At 41.9% G+C, this 19,454-nt stretch overlaps 1 protein-coding gene across 1 annotated transcript; it reads right to left on the bottom strand.

Moving 5' to 3' along the window:
* Positions 1 to 738: 738 nt before the first annotated feature.
* Positions 739 to 9,719, bottom strand: SERPINB5 (serpin family B member 5). The gene is made up of 6 exons (XM_037380309.1): positions 9,546 to 9,719; positions 6,817 to 6,954; positions 5,638 to 5,755; positions 4,120 to 4,262; positions 2,462 to 2,629; positions 739 to 1,131 (listed from the first exon to the last, which is right to left on the bottom strand). Exons 1-6 carry the CDS (start codon positions 9,717 to 9,719, stop codon positions 739 to 741), a joined length of 1,134 nt encoding a protein of 377 aa, XP_037236206.1.
* Positions 9,720 to 19,454: the final 9,735 nt, after the last annotated feature.

Here is a 19,454-nt window from a genome sequence, read left to right as displayed (position 1 = left end):
ATACCTTCAGTGAACTGGTCCCATCTTCCATATCTGAAAGGCAATGAGTCAAAAAATCCCACGCAAGAGTCCATCATCACCAGTATACAAACTGACATAGCTCACGCTGAAGAGTCTCATAGACATTTTGTCACCATGATTTGCTTCTTGCATCCAGAGGTCTCAGTGCAACTGTTGTTTCGCAGATGCAAACTCTGATGCTAGCCTGAATTGTCTAGCTACACTGCAGAACTTGGAGAACTTGGGCATTGGCAGGGTCCGGTAGGGCACCCTGGGCCACCAGAATGTAGAAGGGGAGTGCTATCACATCACATGTCCACATTTTCCCCTTCTAGGCAGTAGGAATCCACAGAGTGTGGGTCACGAGGGAGAGTGGTTTGGCTAGGGAGCAGGAATGTAGCTTTTCCTCCCAGAACCCTTTCCAGCTCCTGCTCTATGTAAAACAGGCTCTCAGTTCACTTTGTTTTTACCACAGAGAAACAAAATATACTTATTGCTGAGGCTGGGATACTTCTCAGTAAAATACGTGTTCTTCACAGTGGGAATCCTTCAGCTTAAGAGGATGAAACATAAGGAGATAAACTAGTTCTGCTGCATATGTAGAGTACATTGTTTTACCCGGTTGATATATGAACCTGTTAGATTTCCTTTCCAAGGTGATAGTCAGGATGCCAAGCTTTACAGGAACATCCACCACCATAAATGTAATTGTGCTTTTTCATAATGAATAAGCCCTGCTTAAGGGGAACAGAATCGGCCTGAAAGAATCACGTTGCGAGTTTTGTTGTGCCTAAACACGAATATAAATGGATGGTCAGCTTTAAATTCATCTTTGTGTTGCAGAATCCGATATCCTGGGACTTCTCGGGACTCTCCACCTTGTTCATTTACTTCCAAAGAGACTTTATGGATGATCTTTGACAAAACCACACCTTTTGTGTCACACATCTCCGAGAAATCTGATGCACTCTCATTGAATACATTTGTCATTCCCAGGCTTTCCAGAAGTGGCTTCAGGTCATAATCACCTTCCAAATTAAACTTTGGAAGAAATACATTCACTTTGGTGTTGGCCATCATGCTGGGATTGGTCCACTGTAATAATGTCTCGGGAGTGAGTGCCTTTTCCAGCTGAAGACATAAAGGAACAAAGGAAATTAATGAGCAGTCCAAGGAAAAAGTGGATGGGGGGGAGGGGGGGAGACCATTCCTGAACTTCCCACTCCTATCAAGCCCCCCAAAAATAAAGTCCAAAAGGCAACCTTTGCTTTTGAATTCACAGCTGTAGCATTCAGGGTTAACATACTCTCAGTTATATTAATGGAAGTATGATTAATCCATAGGATAGGTCTCTGGAGCAGCTCCACTGCATGTTCATGCTTTGACCATTAGCCCCTTACAAGCTTTCGATACGCAATCGCCTCAACAACCACATGAAGGGACCTGAGAAAGACAGTCCCTACCCCGGTTACACCTGGCCAGCTGGCAGATCCAAACATCTTGATTCCTGACCCTACACCATAATGAAATCGCTGGTATTTGGGACAGAAAAAGACTCCAAATCCAGAGCCTGATCTCAATCAAACACACAGCTGTTTGAGCAATTTTTTAAAAACTGGGAAGTGAGGAGCCAGAATTTGGGGCCACAACAAGTTGCTATCAGGAAAGGCCTCACCTGCATGTTAAGATATGTGTGTGCTGTAGTTTATCCCTACATATAAAAGTACCTTACAGCTGCAAAGGCAGATTCCTTCTGCCTATAGAATTTATGAACAGTTGCAGCAAATTACAAATGAGACTTGCCTGATCATCTGTCTCTTAATCCTTAAACATTGAAGAGAAGTGAAAATATGTTTTAAATTTTCATGAGTTACGTAAGAAATAGTTGTTCTTTAGGAAAAGTCTTACTTGTTTCCAAATTTACATGCAACTATAATAAAAAATGGCTCATTGTCAGGCACCTCTGCTTAAAATTAAAACCTAGAAAAGTGTAAGGCCTTAGTAAAATAAATCATGGATAAACATCAACTGAAAAAATGAGGACACTAGAATAAATAATGTCAGCACTACTGAGTACCCAGTAAGTATGACTTTAAGCACTCTACTGTAGCAAGAACAAAAATCTCAAGATGAAAAATTGTTTTGAGGGTCCAGGTTTTCAAATTGATGCAGATTCTAAAAGTGCATCAAGGGCACCTTCTGCAATTTACATTGTCTTCTACGCACACCCTATCTAAAACAAAGTCTTGTTCACAACTTCACAGTTGGCCACAATGAAAACAATGTCACAAATATGAGATCAGGAACAGAGAAGCAGAATGAGAAGGTAAATTCACAGGGATATTACTTTTTGTTTTCTTCTATATAGCATCTAAATAACAAAAGCATTCCATAACTATATGGCATTATAAGCGGGCTGTTTCCAAAGGAAGCATCATACCAATTCTTTTTTTTCTCTCACCTTCTCCAAGCCAGTGGTCTCATCTTCAATCTCTTTGGGCAGCAGAATGAGCATGCTTATATGTTTGTTAAGGCATGGAAGCTCAAGGATAGCAACATTTAATTCTTTTACATAGCCCAGGCAAAAAGTAGCTTCCAGATTCATCATTTGCACTGGTTTAGTTTCAGTCTGCAAAACCAGAGAAAACAATCTAGCATTCCTTTTAAATCACAGATAAGATGGCAAGAGAGGAAAGTTTGTAAGCTTGCATGGCAGTGGTACATTGAGTTACCTTCAGAGAATTTGTTGGCTTTCTTAGGTAATGAAACCAGCTGCCAGAGATCCTGTTGGATTTTTACAGTAGGCAGCTTTCCGAAGAAAAGTGGAACAGAATTCTACTTAATACAATAGCAACACATTGGGGATGCGCCTAATATCAGTGGCCCTGTTTCACTGAGTGCTACAAACTATACTGTCTACAGGGCATCGTAATGCCAGTAAGTGTCAGGCGCTGAGCACTTCTCAACAGTGAAGGTCAAGCTGTTAATGCAAGTAATTGATATTTTGGTTCAGGAGCTGAAACAGAATAAGAAATTTCAGGCTCACCTAAAGCCCAATGTCTTTGCTTTTCATGAATGAAACAAAACAAAACAAAACTCTTTATTTCACAAATAAGATTTACAAGCTACTCTGTTCACCTGGAAACTTATTTAAAATTCAAAATCAGTAGAAAAATGTTACTTCAGGGAAAAAAAACTTGAGATGTTTCACTTAATTTTAATGCTGACTGTCATTTTAAAAACTTTTTTAGCTGAAATTGTTGGCTGATGTGGTAATTTATGAATATTTTCAGTGAACTTGAAACGTATCTCATGTGCATGAGAAACATTTCAAGTTCACTGAAAATATATATATATATACACATAGGTAGGTAGGTATGTATTTGGAGTATAATCTCTATCTCACATATGTTGCCCAGCTTTGTAACTTGGTTTAGAGCTGTCTGTCTGACCATAATACTCATCACTGGTCATGGATTCCTGAAGACAACAGCCATAGGTGCTGCACCCACTTGGGCCTCGTGCCTGAGCAGGGCTGATACACAGAAGGTTGCAGTCCCGAGCCTGACTGGAAAGAGGGAGATTAATGAGGTGCCATCCATGAAGAGGGATGAGAAGGGTCAGGCACCTCAGAGGTTTACTCGGAGAGATCCCACAGATGTAGATGTTTCACTAGCTCTGTGACGATGATAAATACAATGTTTTGTGCTTCACCCCTGCTGGTTCTGTGATGCAGCCCCTGGTACACGCTGCAACCTCTTGGAAGATGCTACCCACGAGATTGTGCACCTCCTTTTAAGCAAGGCTGCTTCTGATCATTTGTACTCAGCTCCTGTTGTCTAAATATACTAACAGAACAGTCAGTTTTCATACTGGGCCTTTGAAAGATGGATGTGAAAGCACCAGCAAAGTTTTAAAACAACACAGTGAGCAAACCAGTTTAGGGACCGCTGCAACAGCAATATAGGTTTAGACGAGTCTAAGAATGACATGGTAACAATAAACATTTCTCATTTTCTCTTGTTGGGATTTCCTTAGCTCAAAGTTTGCATTTTATTGAGTGGAAACAGACTCTTTCTTTTTTTTTTTTTTTTTTTCTTTCTTTTTTTCAGAACATACCTTGTTGACTTTAAAAGGACATTCTTTGATCTCTGCCTCTGGGAACTTCTTCATCCAGTTTGTGACAAAATAAGCTGCATTGACTAGGAGGATCTGAGTCTGGTCACTTACACTATCCTCATTCAAAATATTCTCCATTTTGCCTGTGAACAGGTTTAAGATAGTTGTTAAAACAACAATTCATTATGAGTATGTCCATTGCTTCAATTGAATATGAAAACATTTCACTAAATTAAAAAATTTGTGTCCTGCATCTCACAGATAAAATATTTCAATTCCAATGGAAAATTCCAAAAAGAAGCACTCACTTAAGATTGCAGCTTAATGTTTGAAACGAGATTTGGGATCAAGGCAGATCTTCAAAATGATTCCTTGGCTTATGTAGCATGGAATCAAAAACAGGTCTACTGCTTTTGTTCAGTACCTTAAAGAAGGTACTGAATTTTCAGTGAAATCAACAGGTGTAAGCGAAAAAGCATTTGTCATTTGGAGAGCAAGACGAAGGGAAGTTCCAGATTAGCAGCTACTCATCTCTAGACTGATACATAAGAATAAAATAACGAGAATAACAAAAAGCGCTGCTCTGATTACAGTTCATAACCAAATACTGTTACAGACTTCTAAAAGGACATGGAAGTGTTGTCCCCATGCCTTGCTTTGTTTTAGACCTGTTCAAGCACTGCCATAAAAGACACTGAATTCGGAGCACTGGGGAGGAAAGTCATGCATGAATTGCACAGGCAGGGCAAGGTGCTTCCACATGGGCACCTGTGCCAACCTGGGAAGGCCCAGACTCATGCACCCATGTTTTCATATTTGTACCAACACAAAGGCAACAGGCAGCACCGACCCCAGAGCTACCTCTGCAGAGGCTGCCAGCAGGCTCTGTTATGGGCGCTGCATGCTCACATGGGCCAGGGCTGGACTGCTGCCCCCCACAGACTGGGCACGCTCTGCCCAGGGACCCTCATGGTCACTGATGAGCATCTCCTGTGACTCAGCCAAGTGTTTTGAGTATTCAGTATTGAGGGAGAAGTGCCTGCAGCCCCATTTCCACTGGAAGGCAAGAGACGCATGTCTCAGCTGAGCTGAGCTAAGCTGAGCTATTAATTAACAGCCTGAAATTCAGAGTCCAGCAAGTACTTCCAATTACAATAAAGCTTTTAAAGGAAATCAGGGCCTGGGTTTGATGTATTCATGTCAGGCACTTATGAAGCTCCACAGCCAGGGGCTGTTGTTCTCCCAAACTGCCCTGCTGCAGTCAAATGGGAGCAGCTTTCCTCAAGGCTAATGCAAGGCCAGTCTCACATTTCCATCTTCAGAAATGCTGCAGTAGTAAGGTTCATGATTTCAAAACAGGCTGACATTGCTCCTCCTTATGGATACAAATAGTAGGTCTAGTTCCACTGCTTTCACTATGTATTTACTTCTAAAAGCATTAGTAAAGAGGTGTCACAAGGACAAAGGTCTCTTTCTCCAAAGAGGCAAAGAGCATCCCCAAGGTTAAGCTGTACTCACCATCAGTTAGCTCCGAAAGAGATTTGTTGATCTTCTGTCGAGTTTCCTCAGGTTTTTCTTTGAACTCCACTAATTCCAGCTCAGATGGAAAAGGCCTCTTTGTGGAGTTGACAAAGTCCTGAAAGACACAAGGTACCAAAGTCATCCTTGGTTAAATGCCATCCACCCAATGGCTCTTTACAGAGCCTGCAACATCAGCATTCTGAGCTTCACCAAGGGGTAGCTGGGGAGTTTATTACGATGGACAGCTATTAAATAACAGCGGGTGACAACCGGGATGCACAGCTGCATTCAGCACATCTTTCCCAAGGTTGCCTTCAGTCCAGTGGTGTTATACCAGCAGCTAAAGTAACTTTGGTATTGCAGGAGTAACCTCATTGCTAGAGTTTGAAAGGATGAAACAATCCCCAGTCCAGGCCTTGGATAAGAGAGGACCGAAATAAAGGCCACAGGCTGCTCGCATCATGCTCACCGTGTTTATTGCTGTGGTTGGGTATTGGCCTTTGCTGTAGCAGAGGCTGAACAGCAGGCAATCTGATTATAGCATCATTTAAGCATGCTGAGTTTTCTGAAACACCACTTTTAGGCTGATGTTGTCCTTCTTGGGGCCCTATTCAAAGGCAACTTTGAGGAAGAAGGGAAAAAAAAAACCCAAACCACTTCATTTTCCTCAGTTATTTTCAAGGTCCATAAGTTACAAGGCCAAACACCACCTTCCTCTCTTGTGTGGTTTCAATAGCCAGACTTCTGCCTCCTCAGACAGATGAAGAAATCTATAGCTTATGCAGTAATTACTTGGGTGTGTGAATTGGGCACACACTTGCACTGCCAACTTTTTTTAAGACTCCTTTTCACTCATACTAACGATTCAAAGACCTTGATGTGGCAAAGAAGTTATGCTGCATTCAAAACCTACTCAGCTACTGACCTAAAGCACATTAATGAAATAATGAGAAGTGTTGTAATAGTTGCATAGCTTGCGGTCAAGCAGCACACTCATCCATCCTTCTACAAACTTTTATGGCAGCAGAGAATATTATGTTGTTCATCATCTGAGTCTAGCAAGTAACAGCCAAAAGTGAGAGAAATTATTTTAAATAGCATTGCAGTCTGACACCATAACCTGTCAACATGCTGGCCAAGCAATCCATAGCACCAGGGCTTTTCTGCAGCACTTACTGTGGTAGGATTAAGAGACTTGTCTACAAAGAGCCGTTTGACCATTTTCAGCGCAAAGAAAGAGCTGAGTTTGGAAACATCTGAAGTTACTGTTTGAAACCCGAAAGAAACATCTTTGACATCTTGTAAATGGAGTACCTGTTAAATGAACATAATAAAATGCTAAGCATCATTTTTATTATTATTGCATAAACATTCCCAAGAGCTTAGCAAAAACTAATGCTAATTTGCAACCAGAGCTGTGACTTTTTGAGTTTAAGCTAACAACATAGCCTCTCACTGTTGTTACTAAAGAATTATTTATTTGGCATCCTCACATAAAGCTAAAAACCTGATGCTACCAGAACTTTAACCAAATGCATTTCTTTCCTGTAAGCCGGCCAAAGAAATCAATAGAGCTGTTCATGCTGGTGATATGGCTTAGTTGATTAAAACACTAAAAGAGTATGGAGTCATAATGTTTTCACCAAACTCATATTCTTGTCCAAAAACCTGGAGCTTTTAGGCCAGATAAATGAGGATCCCAGTCAGTCTCCTTTCTAGAAGCGGGTTACACCCTTAAAAATGCTCGACAGATCAAGTTTTCTGATTGCTGTGACTGATACATGACATCACACGATATTTCAGCAAAAATTGATCAGATAACTTTGTCTGTTTTGGCAGACAAAATATGAGCTGGAGGTAGGGGCTGCTGACCCACACATGGCCACCTCCCAGCTCCTGGGAATGACAAATCTAGTTCTAGGAAGTGCTGGGGTGACCTAAAACTCGCTGCTTTTAGGCACCAGAGAGAGGTTACTGCTGGTTTTGTTTGAAAATAACCCTGTAAATATGAATTGAACTTCTAATGCCTGCTTACTACAGGGTCTTTGAGGGTGGCTGTCTCATTACAGGCAGCCTGCCCAACCCTCCTCGCCTGCCTCAAGTTCCCACATGAGGCATGGCAAGCACTTAGCAACCTTCTTTTGGCTTTGTCCTTCACTCCTGCTCTTTCTCCCTGAACATATCATACCTTCACAGACACAACAAACTGCTGCCCTGCCTTACCAGCCCTCCGTGTCCCCCCCTCTCTGTGCACAGTGGGTCATTTCCTCAGAACCAGAGAATCTCAGAATGGTCAGGGTTGGAAGGGACCTCTGGAGACCATCTGGTCCAACCCCCTGCTGAAGCAGGTTCTCCTAGAGCAGGTAAACAACTTTCTCAGCTTACTACCTTTTCCTCAACAGTTTTATTTCTTAGCACGTTAAGAGCAGAAAGCTTCTGTGCCTGGAAACTGGGTTTGGGGAGAAAGGAACACCACTGCAACCTCTCCACCTGCGAGAGTTTTTGGCACAAGTTTATTAACTGATATTCCAGAGTAAAATTGCCAATCTGTCTCCTTTTGTATCTAGTATTTAAAGCCCAAGCACAAACTCAGGGGCAGGCAGAAGCTAGAACAGACATAGAAAATAGGAGATATTACATTTAAAAACATACCAAGCTTTCCTTAGTATTTGTAGTCAGCACTTTTTATATACCAGTTGAGAAATATGAAACATAAATGCGCTTGTGTAACTGAGCTGCATTGGTAGATGTGCACATTAACTTATTATGGGATGGTTCAAAGCAAATTGCAGACACAAGTGAAAACAAAATTAAGGACAGTTACTATTTTCAACTCCCCCATTAGAAAGACAACACTTGACTTTTGAAATGGTGAGGAAGCTGCTGGGCATAATTTAAATTTAGAAAAAATATCTAGAGTTAATTTACAATTTAAAAAAAAACACAGTGCTGTTTGGAAAAGTCTGGAACGCCAATAATATCTTCACAGATACATTGCTGTGCAGCTCTGCTCAGTAGAGTGCAAGATTCGCTGAAATCTGTGGCATGGGTCAGGGCACAGGAGGCAGCACTTGGGGGTACCTTCAGTGAGTGTGGAAGTACAGGGAGGAATTCCCCAAAGAGGGCAAATATATTCAAATATGTAGTACTTCCATCACAGCCAGATGATAATCAGCATATAAATTCATCTGACTTTGCTTCTCACCCACATTTAGGTAACTGCAGAAACTGTGGGCACCCTCAACAGGATAAAAAGGAACTATGCAGATCTCTGCTTACAGAGAGGGAGCAGAAGAGGCTGCAAGGTGCCTCCCTGCACCACAGAGAGAGCTTGATAAGCTGATTGCATCATGACTGCTGTGCTGCATCATGTTGTTGGAAACCCCTCGAACACCATGATCTGCTTGTAAGGAAAAACATGGTTGAAGTTGTGTCCTTTTCTACTGCATCCACCTCCTCTTAGTGGTATTGTGGATGAAAGGGGAAATGTCAGCGACAGAGCTGCTAAGCACACCTGCTGATGACAGATAATTTCCAATTCTATAAAGCTTAGGCATTCTTGAATAATGAAAAAACAATTATCCAGAAAATGCAGTGATCTTGACTGTGACTTGCAGCCATAATCAACGTTACGCTAAAGGAGTCAAGGCTTTAATGCAACTGTCGAGGAATCTGCCATGTCCCCTTCCACCTTGTACATGCTTGAGAAAGCTTTTTCTTTATGCCAGGTTTGCAACCTCTTTTGCCTGAAGTGTGGAACCGTTCAGGAATTTAAAATGGATGGTTTGCAGCCCGGCTTACAAGGGAACCAGATATCCAGTAGAATATTAACAAGAACAAATAAGAAAGCCACCTCCAACAGCCATAAAATTTTGCAGCCGCAGAACAGGATGCCGATATCTTACCTGTTTCATTTGGTCTGCAGTATCACCTTTTGTAGCTTTATATGCCAAAGCCAGAGACGTTGAGGTACACAGGGGGGAAAAAATAATATTGGCTGTTTTGTCCTTCTCACATAGTTGTTTGAACATATCAACTGCAAAGGCGGTGTTTGCTAGTTGCAGAGCATCCATTGTCATCCTGAAATAGAAAAGGGAAAAGACAGACGACTCAGAGTGTAACTCTAGCTCCTGCTGTGGTGGGGCTGGGTCAGAGCACTGAAGGACACTTGCCACCAGTATGGGGACTGGGCAGCTTGAACCTTCAGGGAGAGGAGAGGGTGGCCTGATCGAGCTGATTCAGCTTCTGAGACACTGGTGGCTCCTGAGGAGCAGGGAAGGTCTCATCCATGTCCAACCAAAGAACTGTGCGTGGTTCAGTAACAGCCATCATCTTCAAGTGACAGCTGGCAATGCCACGTGTTAGACGGAGCCAGTATTACCAGAAGCCCTTGGGGAAATCTGGGTAGGTCAGGGTGACCCATGCATATTGAGTCAGATTGGATCACATATGAATTTAATCTGTTTTTAATTGACATTCTTAAAATGTGCCAACTTATAAGGTACCTTGCCTGTGCTCTGGGCTCTCCTGGCTCTCAGACAGGCTTTTAACAGTCTCATAATCTTTCCTGTCTCTTGCTTCATGGCTAATTGTTCATTAAAGCTTGAGCTTTGGTACGTGTCTTTCCTCTAAGGGATGACTCCCCATTCTCCTTAGCTTTGTTAGAAGTCTCCAGAAAGCTGTCTGTTCCGGTAGGTTGAGACTGTCCTAGAAACTTAAAGGAGGCCTCCTAAATCAATACTTCCGTGTGCCTACACATCACTTACACTGATTTAACTGCAAATATTTTCCCAGCCATTCTTAATAACTGCAATGGCCACAGGGCTGTTAGGTGACCTGTGCAGTCAGGAATGGGAAGGGTGGTGCCCAAGGAACAGTTGCTGCAGTCCATGCTCTGGGAAAGCCGAAGAGTATCCCCATCTTCCAGACTGCTTTCACAAACCTGAAATCACACTTTGGTGTAACCACACTTGTGTTGATTCAAGCTAACATGGGCGAACCACAGAATTCCAGTCAACAGCACAAGTCTGGCTTTAGACCAGCAAGCACACAGAAGATGACCCCCTTGGCATACTGAATTTGACACTACACTGCCCCCAGTTTCATGTATCCCTAAAAAAAAAAAGGCAATCTGTTAAAATTGTTGTTAAACAGCTCCCTCAAAGCTATTGATAGAGACAGGAAGGAAATGGAAAAGATTAATATTGAGACTTCAAAAGACGTAAGATTTCACACAGAACCTAAAAGGTGTGTCCAGCACTTGCTCTCTCCAGGAAAAATGGCAAAGTAATGGAATTAATATGGTGTGGAGGGGTGATTTTAAAAGTTGTGTTCTTATCCAGACACATACCTATCTACATCTGCATTTCAGGCTCTGACACTGAAGATCTAGGAGTCCTATTTTATCCTATTATGGAAAGGAAAGCCAGTTATTCCTTACATTGGTAGGCGGTTTGCTAATTTTTTGAGAAACACCTTAAGGACAGGGATTTTTTCTCCAATAACTGACTACTTCATACTGCAGTCTTAAACATTTACTTACCTAGTTCATATCATTTGCATCCTAGCTAGGAAAGATCTCATTGAGTGAAAGCAGAAAGGTATGAGAAGACAGAAAAGAGAAGAGGGAACACATGAGCAGGGAACTGTCTCCAGCAAGGTACCCTTCCTGACCGTTGACCCTCATCCCAGTTTGGAAAGGTATTTTGAATTAGAACAATCTCGCATTTGAGTGCATGTGTCATGCTGCCCAAACTTAGCTGAACATCTGACACCATCATAAAGAGACGCTGCGGAGCAGTTGTGCTACTTGGCAGTGGTGAATGACTTCCAAATAATTTGTGGTATTTATACATTTTTATGAGACTAACAGAACGGGTGCGTAATTTGCCTGTGACACAGTAGAAAAAACACTTTGATTTACTTGTAAGGCCTGTGTGATTAGAGAAGGTCTTTTACAAAATAAATGTCTTTATTTTTATTTTAATTAACTTATACATGTTCGTGGATCTATTTGGTAAGGCAACTGTTTTAGTTGGCAGCTGGTTTGTTTTGGGTTAAAAGAAGCTGTATAAAAGGTTACAGAAATGCATTGCACAATCTAATTAAGTTAAAAAAAAAAAAAAGATAATAATATCTTGGAATAAACCCAAGGCTTTTAAAATCCATGTTTGAAAAGCACACCTAACCAGCACTGTACTCTTGCAAAATAATCTGACTGTTGGTATTAGCAACAAATTGTTTGCTAACAAATCCCCTCCCACTGGGGGAAAAAAAAAAAAGAAGTTTCTCTTGAGGAGGGGAAACATTAAACATATATCACTGAAGAAAGTTATCCTAACATAAAAATATAGAGCACTGTGCTTTGCAAAATCTAGAGGCTTTGCCAGAACCGTGAATTCAGATTGGGTCCGGCTGGACTTGCTCATCTTTCAGTAGCCTGGCAGTGCCCAGCAGCTGATCAGTAAAGAGAGATTATCCATGTGAGATCCCATTTTACAGCGTCATCATGTGCCAAGCTGATGTCAGTGAGGTTCAGGGAACAGGTCTCAGGGATCCTATGGGTGTAAAGGGAGAACTAAGCGCCAGCCCAGCACCTCAACCTTTTACATAGTCACAATTTCTCACACGTGACAGCAATTGATTACCAGAAAAGTCAAGCTTGCCAGGAACCATGGGCTTAGCACACACCTTGGAGGAGGAGAACTTTGGGCAGAACAGTGGCAAAAGACAGTTAAAACAAATTTGAAGGACTGAGACTGCTGATGAAGGCATAACTTGGAACAAAAGAGGTAAAGGAGCAAAGGTAAAATCATCCTTTAAAATGCCTGTCTGCAGTTACTCATCCCAGACATGCACTTTTGTGCCTGTGCACGTCTTAAATAAACTCCCTTGCATAGGTTACCTATCTTATCTTCGTCATTAACGCACTTATTCACCCATGAACACACAATACATATGTAAGCTTTGCTTCCTTCTCTTTCTCTACCTGGTCCTCCCACCAGCTAAAACTTGAAGATTTGGGGCAAGTACTAACCTCCCAGGTATTTCTTACTGAGGAGCTGATGGAAAATTACCCAGGGAACCAAGAATGTGTCATTCAACGTCTACCACCCTCAAGAAGACAAACAATATGAAGAATCTCACAAGGCAGAATAAGGCATGCCATTCACCTGAAAAAATCTTATTTGCTGATGGGGTAGAATATCATTCTTTAGTGCTGGATGGCCTGATGTTATCCTGTTTAGGCCTCTGGATCTTCCTTACAAGCTAAAAATCAATATGCAATCATAACTGCCTAAAAATACTTTGTGTTCCTTTCTGTCTTAATATTGCAAGTGCTATGCTGTCATTCTAGGATTAGTATTTTCTGTTTTATTGGCAAACCTAGGGTGATTTTAAGATGTGCAAGTGCTATGTGTGTTTCACTTCCTTTGGTTGCAAGAGGGTCAGAGTTAGAAAATAAAATAGGAAAGTCTGCAAAATTGAATGAAAGCCTTCTTCATTATGTCAGTCAAAAGCTGTACCATGACTTAGAAACTCTTCTTTTCTGACATCATTTGTTACTCTGATACTGTTCATGTTGGATCATTTTCTACAGTTTTGATGTTTCTTTTCATTGAGGAAAATGGGATGTATTTCGTGGTGAACCTTTTATTCACCTTTTGTTCACACAGCAATTACTGATACTCTCGAAGCTTCTTCTGTGCAGAGTGAAACTATTTCTGGTAGTGGTAAAGTTCTCCATTCTTATAATTTCTTTCTTTTAGTGCTACTATTGAAGTAAAGCATTTTTGTTGGGAAAAAAGCACAGTTTCACCCTTAACCTTGAATGATGAGCTGGATACCAAAGAATAATCTCTATTCCGCATCTTTTTCAACTGCACTTGGTCAGTCAGTTTTTTATGTTCTATTTATTCATGATGTATGATATCTAGGATCTCACCATGTTCATATTCTTGAAAAGAATTTACTGTAATAAAAAATCTTAAATCTCGTTAAAGCCTTGAGCATCCCAAGCCTTGTGAGTCCAGTAAAGCCAGTTTCAGTCAAGTAAGAAGGGTTGAGGATCCCATCAAGAGGAAAGCCCATTAGCTGCCCATCAGCAGTCTTAGAAATCAGACGCAGCTCCTGAGTCAGTAATCACAGGGAACCCTCAAACAGGGAGGAGTCAAAAAATTGAAAATGAAATTTTAAAAAGGGCCTGCTGTGTGGATTCTTGTGGAGTCCCTCCTTTCCCGGGAAAGCAGTATGTCAGCACTTCCAGAGAGGCCCGCGGCACTGGGGCATCTTCTAAGCACAGGTAGCTTGTGATCCACCCAGCTTTGCTTAAAACTGCGACTCTGCCACAGCGTTATAGAAATATGTTTAGATACAGGAGGGAGCTGCAAGCCTACTGAACCAGTTTAGAAAAACCTGATTTAAACTTGTTTATTGGTTTAAGACACCATTTTTGCTTACTCACTCTTGAATGCAACAACAACAACAAAAACCAAGAGAGACACTTTGTTTACTATCTACTGACTAAAAGAAAAGTTATACATAGCTTATCATTCAAAAATATAATCAGAAGAATAGTAATGCCTGTGTGGAAATGACTGGCAAGTCAAGTTAGCTATACAGTAGGGATATTCTGATATATCAGATCAAGTATTTATTTTCATCTTGTCTCAATTAAGCAGTCCTTCCAGGAGAAGACAGCTGTGGCAGATAAAGCGTGGATAGTGCTGGCCATCCAGTGCTGGGGAGGTGTATTGGGTTTATAGCTCAGGAGCTGTGAGTGCCAGCGCTGTAGTGTCTCCAGGTCAAACAAACTTCCATTGAGAGGATAAATTATATACAACAACCCACACACACATTTCACAAGTGAGGCATTCATATTTTAAACTAGCTCAAGCATTTAACATGACCCTGTCTTACTCAGCAAACGCAAAATATAAAGGAAATAAAAGAGTTCCGTGTGCCTTTTCTTCTTACTTCTACACAAATCACAAGCCTCCACCTGGCAGACTACCTGGCTATACCAAGGACACAGCTTCCTCCAAACATACATTTCTTGGAGGAACACAAGCCATCAGATTGATGTGGGACCACAGCGTCTTGTGCGGTTAGGGAAAAAGTGCTGTCAGCAACATAGCAGGGAAAGTCACTCCGGGAAGAGCTACTGCAATGTGCTTTGTTGTACCTCAATAGGCAGTGAGTTCTTCAAACTAAATGGTCACAGTGAAAATAAATTGGTAATTACTGGACCTAAGTTCCTGCCCTTCACTTTAAACAAGTACGGGTTATTCACTTGATTAATAACTCAAAGCAAACAGAGCAGAGCATAAACACATCTGACAGAAAATGAGAGCAATATTCCTCTGTAACAGAGACTTACAAGACAGCCTAAATCCTGGAGACACATGGAGCACTTTCACAGCACCATACACAACCTGCTTTTTCTGATAAGGGGAAATCCATTTGCAATAAACCACCATGTTTTAATAATTCCTAATGCCCTTCCTGTCTCAGCTGCCAGATCCTATTCACCGCTTCCAATGAATCTTTTCAGGTAGAAGGAAATATAGTATAGCAAATGCAGCAATTTTGGGATGAAACCAAAACATTGCAGTTTGGGAAGGCTTTTTTTGCTCCTTTAACTCCACACTGTATCTTTTTGTACAAACATCCTTATCCCACTTCCTCTACACGATTATGTTTCACAACGGGGTTTTATTAACTATTAGTTAGGCATTAAATAAAGTATCAGAGAAAGAAAAAACTGTACTTACTTTGCAAGGCTATAATCCTGGTAAACGAATCAATGAAACGGGTACAGCACGAAGAACTAGCTACCCGTGGTAAAACCTTGCCGAGCAGAAGACTCTGCTAGCTTGCCTGCTCATTGACACCACTCCCACTTTCCCAACCTTAAGTTGTGCACACACACACTCCCTCTCACTGTCACTTTCTTTTTTTTTTTTTTTCCCCTCCCTTAATCATTCTTCATGGCAACTCCTACATTGGAGGAGCAAAATGATTCACACCAGAGTTGTCTTTGCCTGCCCAGCTACTGAAGACAACAACAAGCTCTGGCAGGAAAGAGCAGCCTCTGTGCATTGCCTTCAGCAAGCGCAGTACAAAAGGCACCAGACAAGAATGAACGAAGGCTATGAAGGAGAGAATACAAGAGTGGATGAGCAATTAAAAGACCTTCAGAACAAAACCAGTACTCCAGGTTACATTGGAATTACTGCTATTTGCGGAAAAATCGTTATTGTGAGAAAGATGCCCAGAAAGACAACCAAAACATGCAGGGGTACGTGGCTGGACACTTTGCATCTGTATATGCATTAAGACAGTCTGTCCTTGTATGGGGCACATGTGTGTATTTTGTTGCCTTAAAAGCCCAAGGCCAGACTGGAGTTAATGCTCAAGGAAAAATATCTGCCCTTCTTGTGGCTGTAACACAGGAGCTCCTTCCCATAGGCAGCCAGGTCCTCTGCAGGGGAGCAGCTTTCCTTGCTGCTAGGTGTCCCCAGAGATGGGAGGGGAACAGAAAGTCCCATCCCTTCACCTCCAGGATGGGGACCACTAGGCTCCTGTCATACAGCCCATGTTACTACTGTTGAACATGACAGGGTGGGAGAAGAAAGAGAGAGGGAGAGGTGATGGTGCAGCCCACCAGGTCTATTTTTATTTGAAAGATGTATGCAGTCCTTAGCAGGGAAGAGGTGGCCTGCCCCTGCTCCGCACCATTCCCTGGTCGGCAGCTGAGCCACCTGCAGCAGGGAACACCAGCAAGTACTCCTGAGAGGCCTTGGCTGCACCACAGTCCCTGTGAGGGAACGGTGTGCCACACCACAGGCACAGCTCAGGTTCACACCCCAGTAACCCCAGATGGCCCTGCACACTCTTAAGCTAGAAAAGGTAAATGCAAAGCAATTGAGTTTGCTTTCAGGTTTGCAGTGCTGGCATGCCCAGCTGCCCAAATGAAAGGGCAAGGAAACCAAAGGACGTGTTTTCACCAGCATGGTGCCTCCTTGGTGACAGTGGGAATTGGGAAGCTGTTATCTCCTTCTGGAATGACACGTTCCTGTGTTGCTTTGAGCATAAATCACGCCACGCCACAGCGTCCTGATCAGGTCTGACCCATGCTTCCTTACAAAAGGCTCCTAAGCTTTTACTACCCAAAGGATATTATATTTTACTTTCTGCTGTGATGCAGATGGGTTTCACCTTCCATCATCACCAACATTTTTGTATTACATTGCAGCAAATTTGTATGCTTTGCCATAAGTTTATTCATGACAAAGACAGGGTGTGGATATGTTTAAGCAATTAAAATAAGATAAAGGCCATCTGGCTAAACAGGGCCATCTGGGCCACCATTGTCATGTGTATAAATATGCCTTCTGTAAGAGAAATTTTGATGAAAATCCACAACAATATCTACTGCCACACTTCTCAGATTTCTGCCGGTAATCTAAAGCCAAACACTGCCACCTCTGCAGGAGCAAACTGTCCTTCAGACCCAGGTCTACCAAGTATGGTCACTGTGAAGTGGATCAAGAGCTTCTGAATAAGCTGCAGGCAGGTGGACAACAGCCAGACTGCCTTAGCAGAGACAGCACAACTCACCAGATCCATTTCCTTGCTAGTGATAGGTCAGAAATACATATATAAATGGGTGCATTAGTTTCTTTTAAAGGCTGGACAGTAGAAAAGGGAAAGGACTCTACGTTGCCAAGCTGGAGGTGTGTAAGCATCACTTACCCTCCACTAGATAACTGCTCTGTGACAGCTGAGGTCTCACACTACATAGCTGTACAGAAACCTTCAGTCTGACCTAGTTACGGCTGAGAAATTATTTCTGGTCGTGGTGCCAGGAAGCTAATAATCATGCCTGCAATTGTGATGCTTCAGATGAAGGAGTCCACACAGGCACTGGTAACTCAGCAGCTCAGAGGCAGTCCTGCTGCCCCGAGAGCAAATATGTTGGGCTTGTTTGCTGTTGGAGGTAATGTTAAAATAACTTGTGACTTCCTGGTAGCTTCTTATTCATATTTATGGGAATTCCTGACATACAGCTCTTACTTATAAGCCAACCAGGAAGATTGGAAAAGCTAACTTGAAAAGTAGAAGATGCTTCACCTCAGCTAGTTGAGGTCTGCAAGGGACAAGAAGTGCAGCAGTTCTCCCCCAGTCCAGGAACGTTCTCAGTCTGACAGAATGACAACTGCTTGCATCAGCTTCCCTGTCTCCTGCATTTATCTTTCACTAGGTTAGTCTGGTTCAGTTTAATCTCAAAGTGTTTTCAACACACACCAATTATGACATGTATTTCTATCACCAAGTTAAAAAAATTATAGAACAAATAATGAGATTTTTCCTTATCAAAGAAACAAAACTATTTTTAAGTCCCCTGTGAGTTGGACACCTCCTATTGTAGTATTATTTCAGAAAATAAGGTAAATAAATAAGTCGAAACAATGGGGGTGTGATGTGGAATACTTTAAATGTTAAAGTCTGAAGCCTTGTAACAGACAAGCTACAGTCTACTGACAAAGTAATAACTGAGCTCTTGTCCTTATTCTTCCAAGTTTTCAACAACCCAAGGAAAAACACAAACTAACATGTTGCTGGATGCTGGGATCCAGCAGTTGCATATGTGTGTCCTCATCTACAAACTGGCAAGCCTGACACACTTGGTTGCAGAAGGGATGCAACCAGCCAGGTGACTCTCCGGTTACTCAGCCTGCTGTCAGCCCTCCCTACCCCGGCTCTCCCTGCCGCTCCCTCTGAACACCTCCTAGGAACGCTCCTCTCACATGGAAAGAAAACCAGCCTTCTTCTCTCCGCTCTTCGAGCAAGTTCATTTGGCGGGGAGGGAACTCTCCTGCTGTTCAGCACAGTACAGAGAACTATTTCAGAAACTCAAAGCATCCACTGCGGCTTGGTTGGTTTTCTTCCCCTTCCTTCCCCCAGACTCACTAATGCTCAGCACATGTCTGATTGCAATTGATGCTGTCATGCTTTGGAGAGCACATGGGCAATCATCTGCAAGTGGGACTGAATAATCAATAGAACAAACTGGTGCATTCTTTCTATGCTGCCCGTCATGAAAGGTCTTCTAATCACGCTACAGCTTTCACAGTAAGCTTTGGATCTTGCAAGGAAACCTATGATAGGATTTAATTTGTATACTTTTATTTTGATTCAGTGACCTGCAATTTTAACACAGTTAGAAAAATTAAAAGGGTAAGATTGCAGTATATATAAACAGGTATACACAGCAGAACTTTTCATATTGCTCACAAAATGTGTCTAGATTCCTGTTTAGCAACAGGAATAAGCCATAACCAAAATATTTTTATTTTCATAAAAAATGCTATCAAAGATCAGACTGACATTTATAAACCACAAGTTAATTTGAAATTAAAATAACAATAATAAAGTGTTATTCTATGGTTCCATTGAGAGAGACACAAACTGAACAGTAACAAGCTGTGTCTCTCTTTCTTCCCAAGGTGTTTGCACTGATACGCATACAGGATTGTGTCACGTAGCAACACACTGATTCAACATGTATGGTAGCAATACGGTTTTCTTCAGACTAATCTGCTGACGTAGAAATATTACTCACTGGCGATTACTTCTAATAACAGACAGGAAATTAATTTTTCATAATTACATGTGTTCACTTTCGCATTTTTTTTCAGTGAGGCTGTTCTTGACTGGGGTATACATTTCATTGGGAAAAAAAGAAATAGGCAACCAAACAGCTGACAGCTTTCAATGAGAACAAAGCCTTTAATCTGGTGAATGGGAAA

The sequence above is a fragment of the Falco rusticolus genome, chromosome 3 (assembly GCF_015220075.1).
Source record: "Falco rusticolus isolate bFalRus1 chromosome 3, bFalRus1.pri, whole genome shotgun sequence".
Classification (NCBI taxonomy): domain Eukaryota; kingdom Metazoa; phylum Chordata; class Aves; order Falconiformes; family Falconidae; genus Falco; species Falco rusticolus.
Note: the sequence above shows the minus strand (reverse complement) of the source record. Positions and strands in the feature narration are given on the sequence as shown.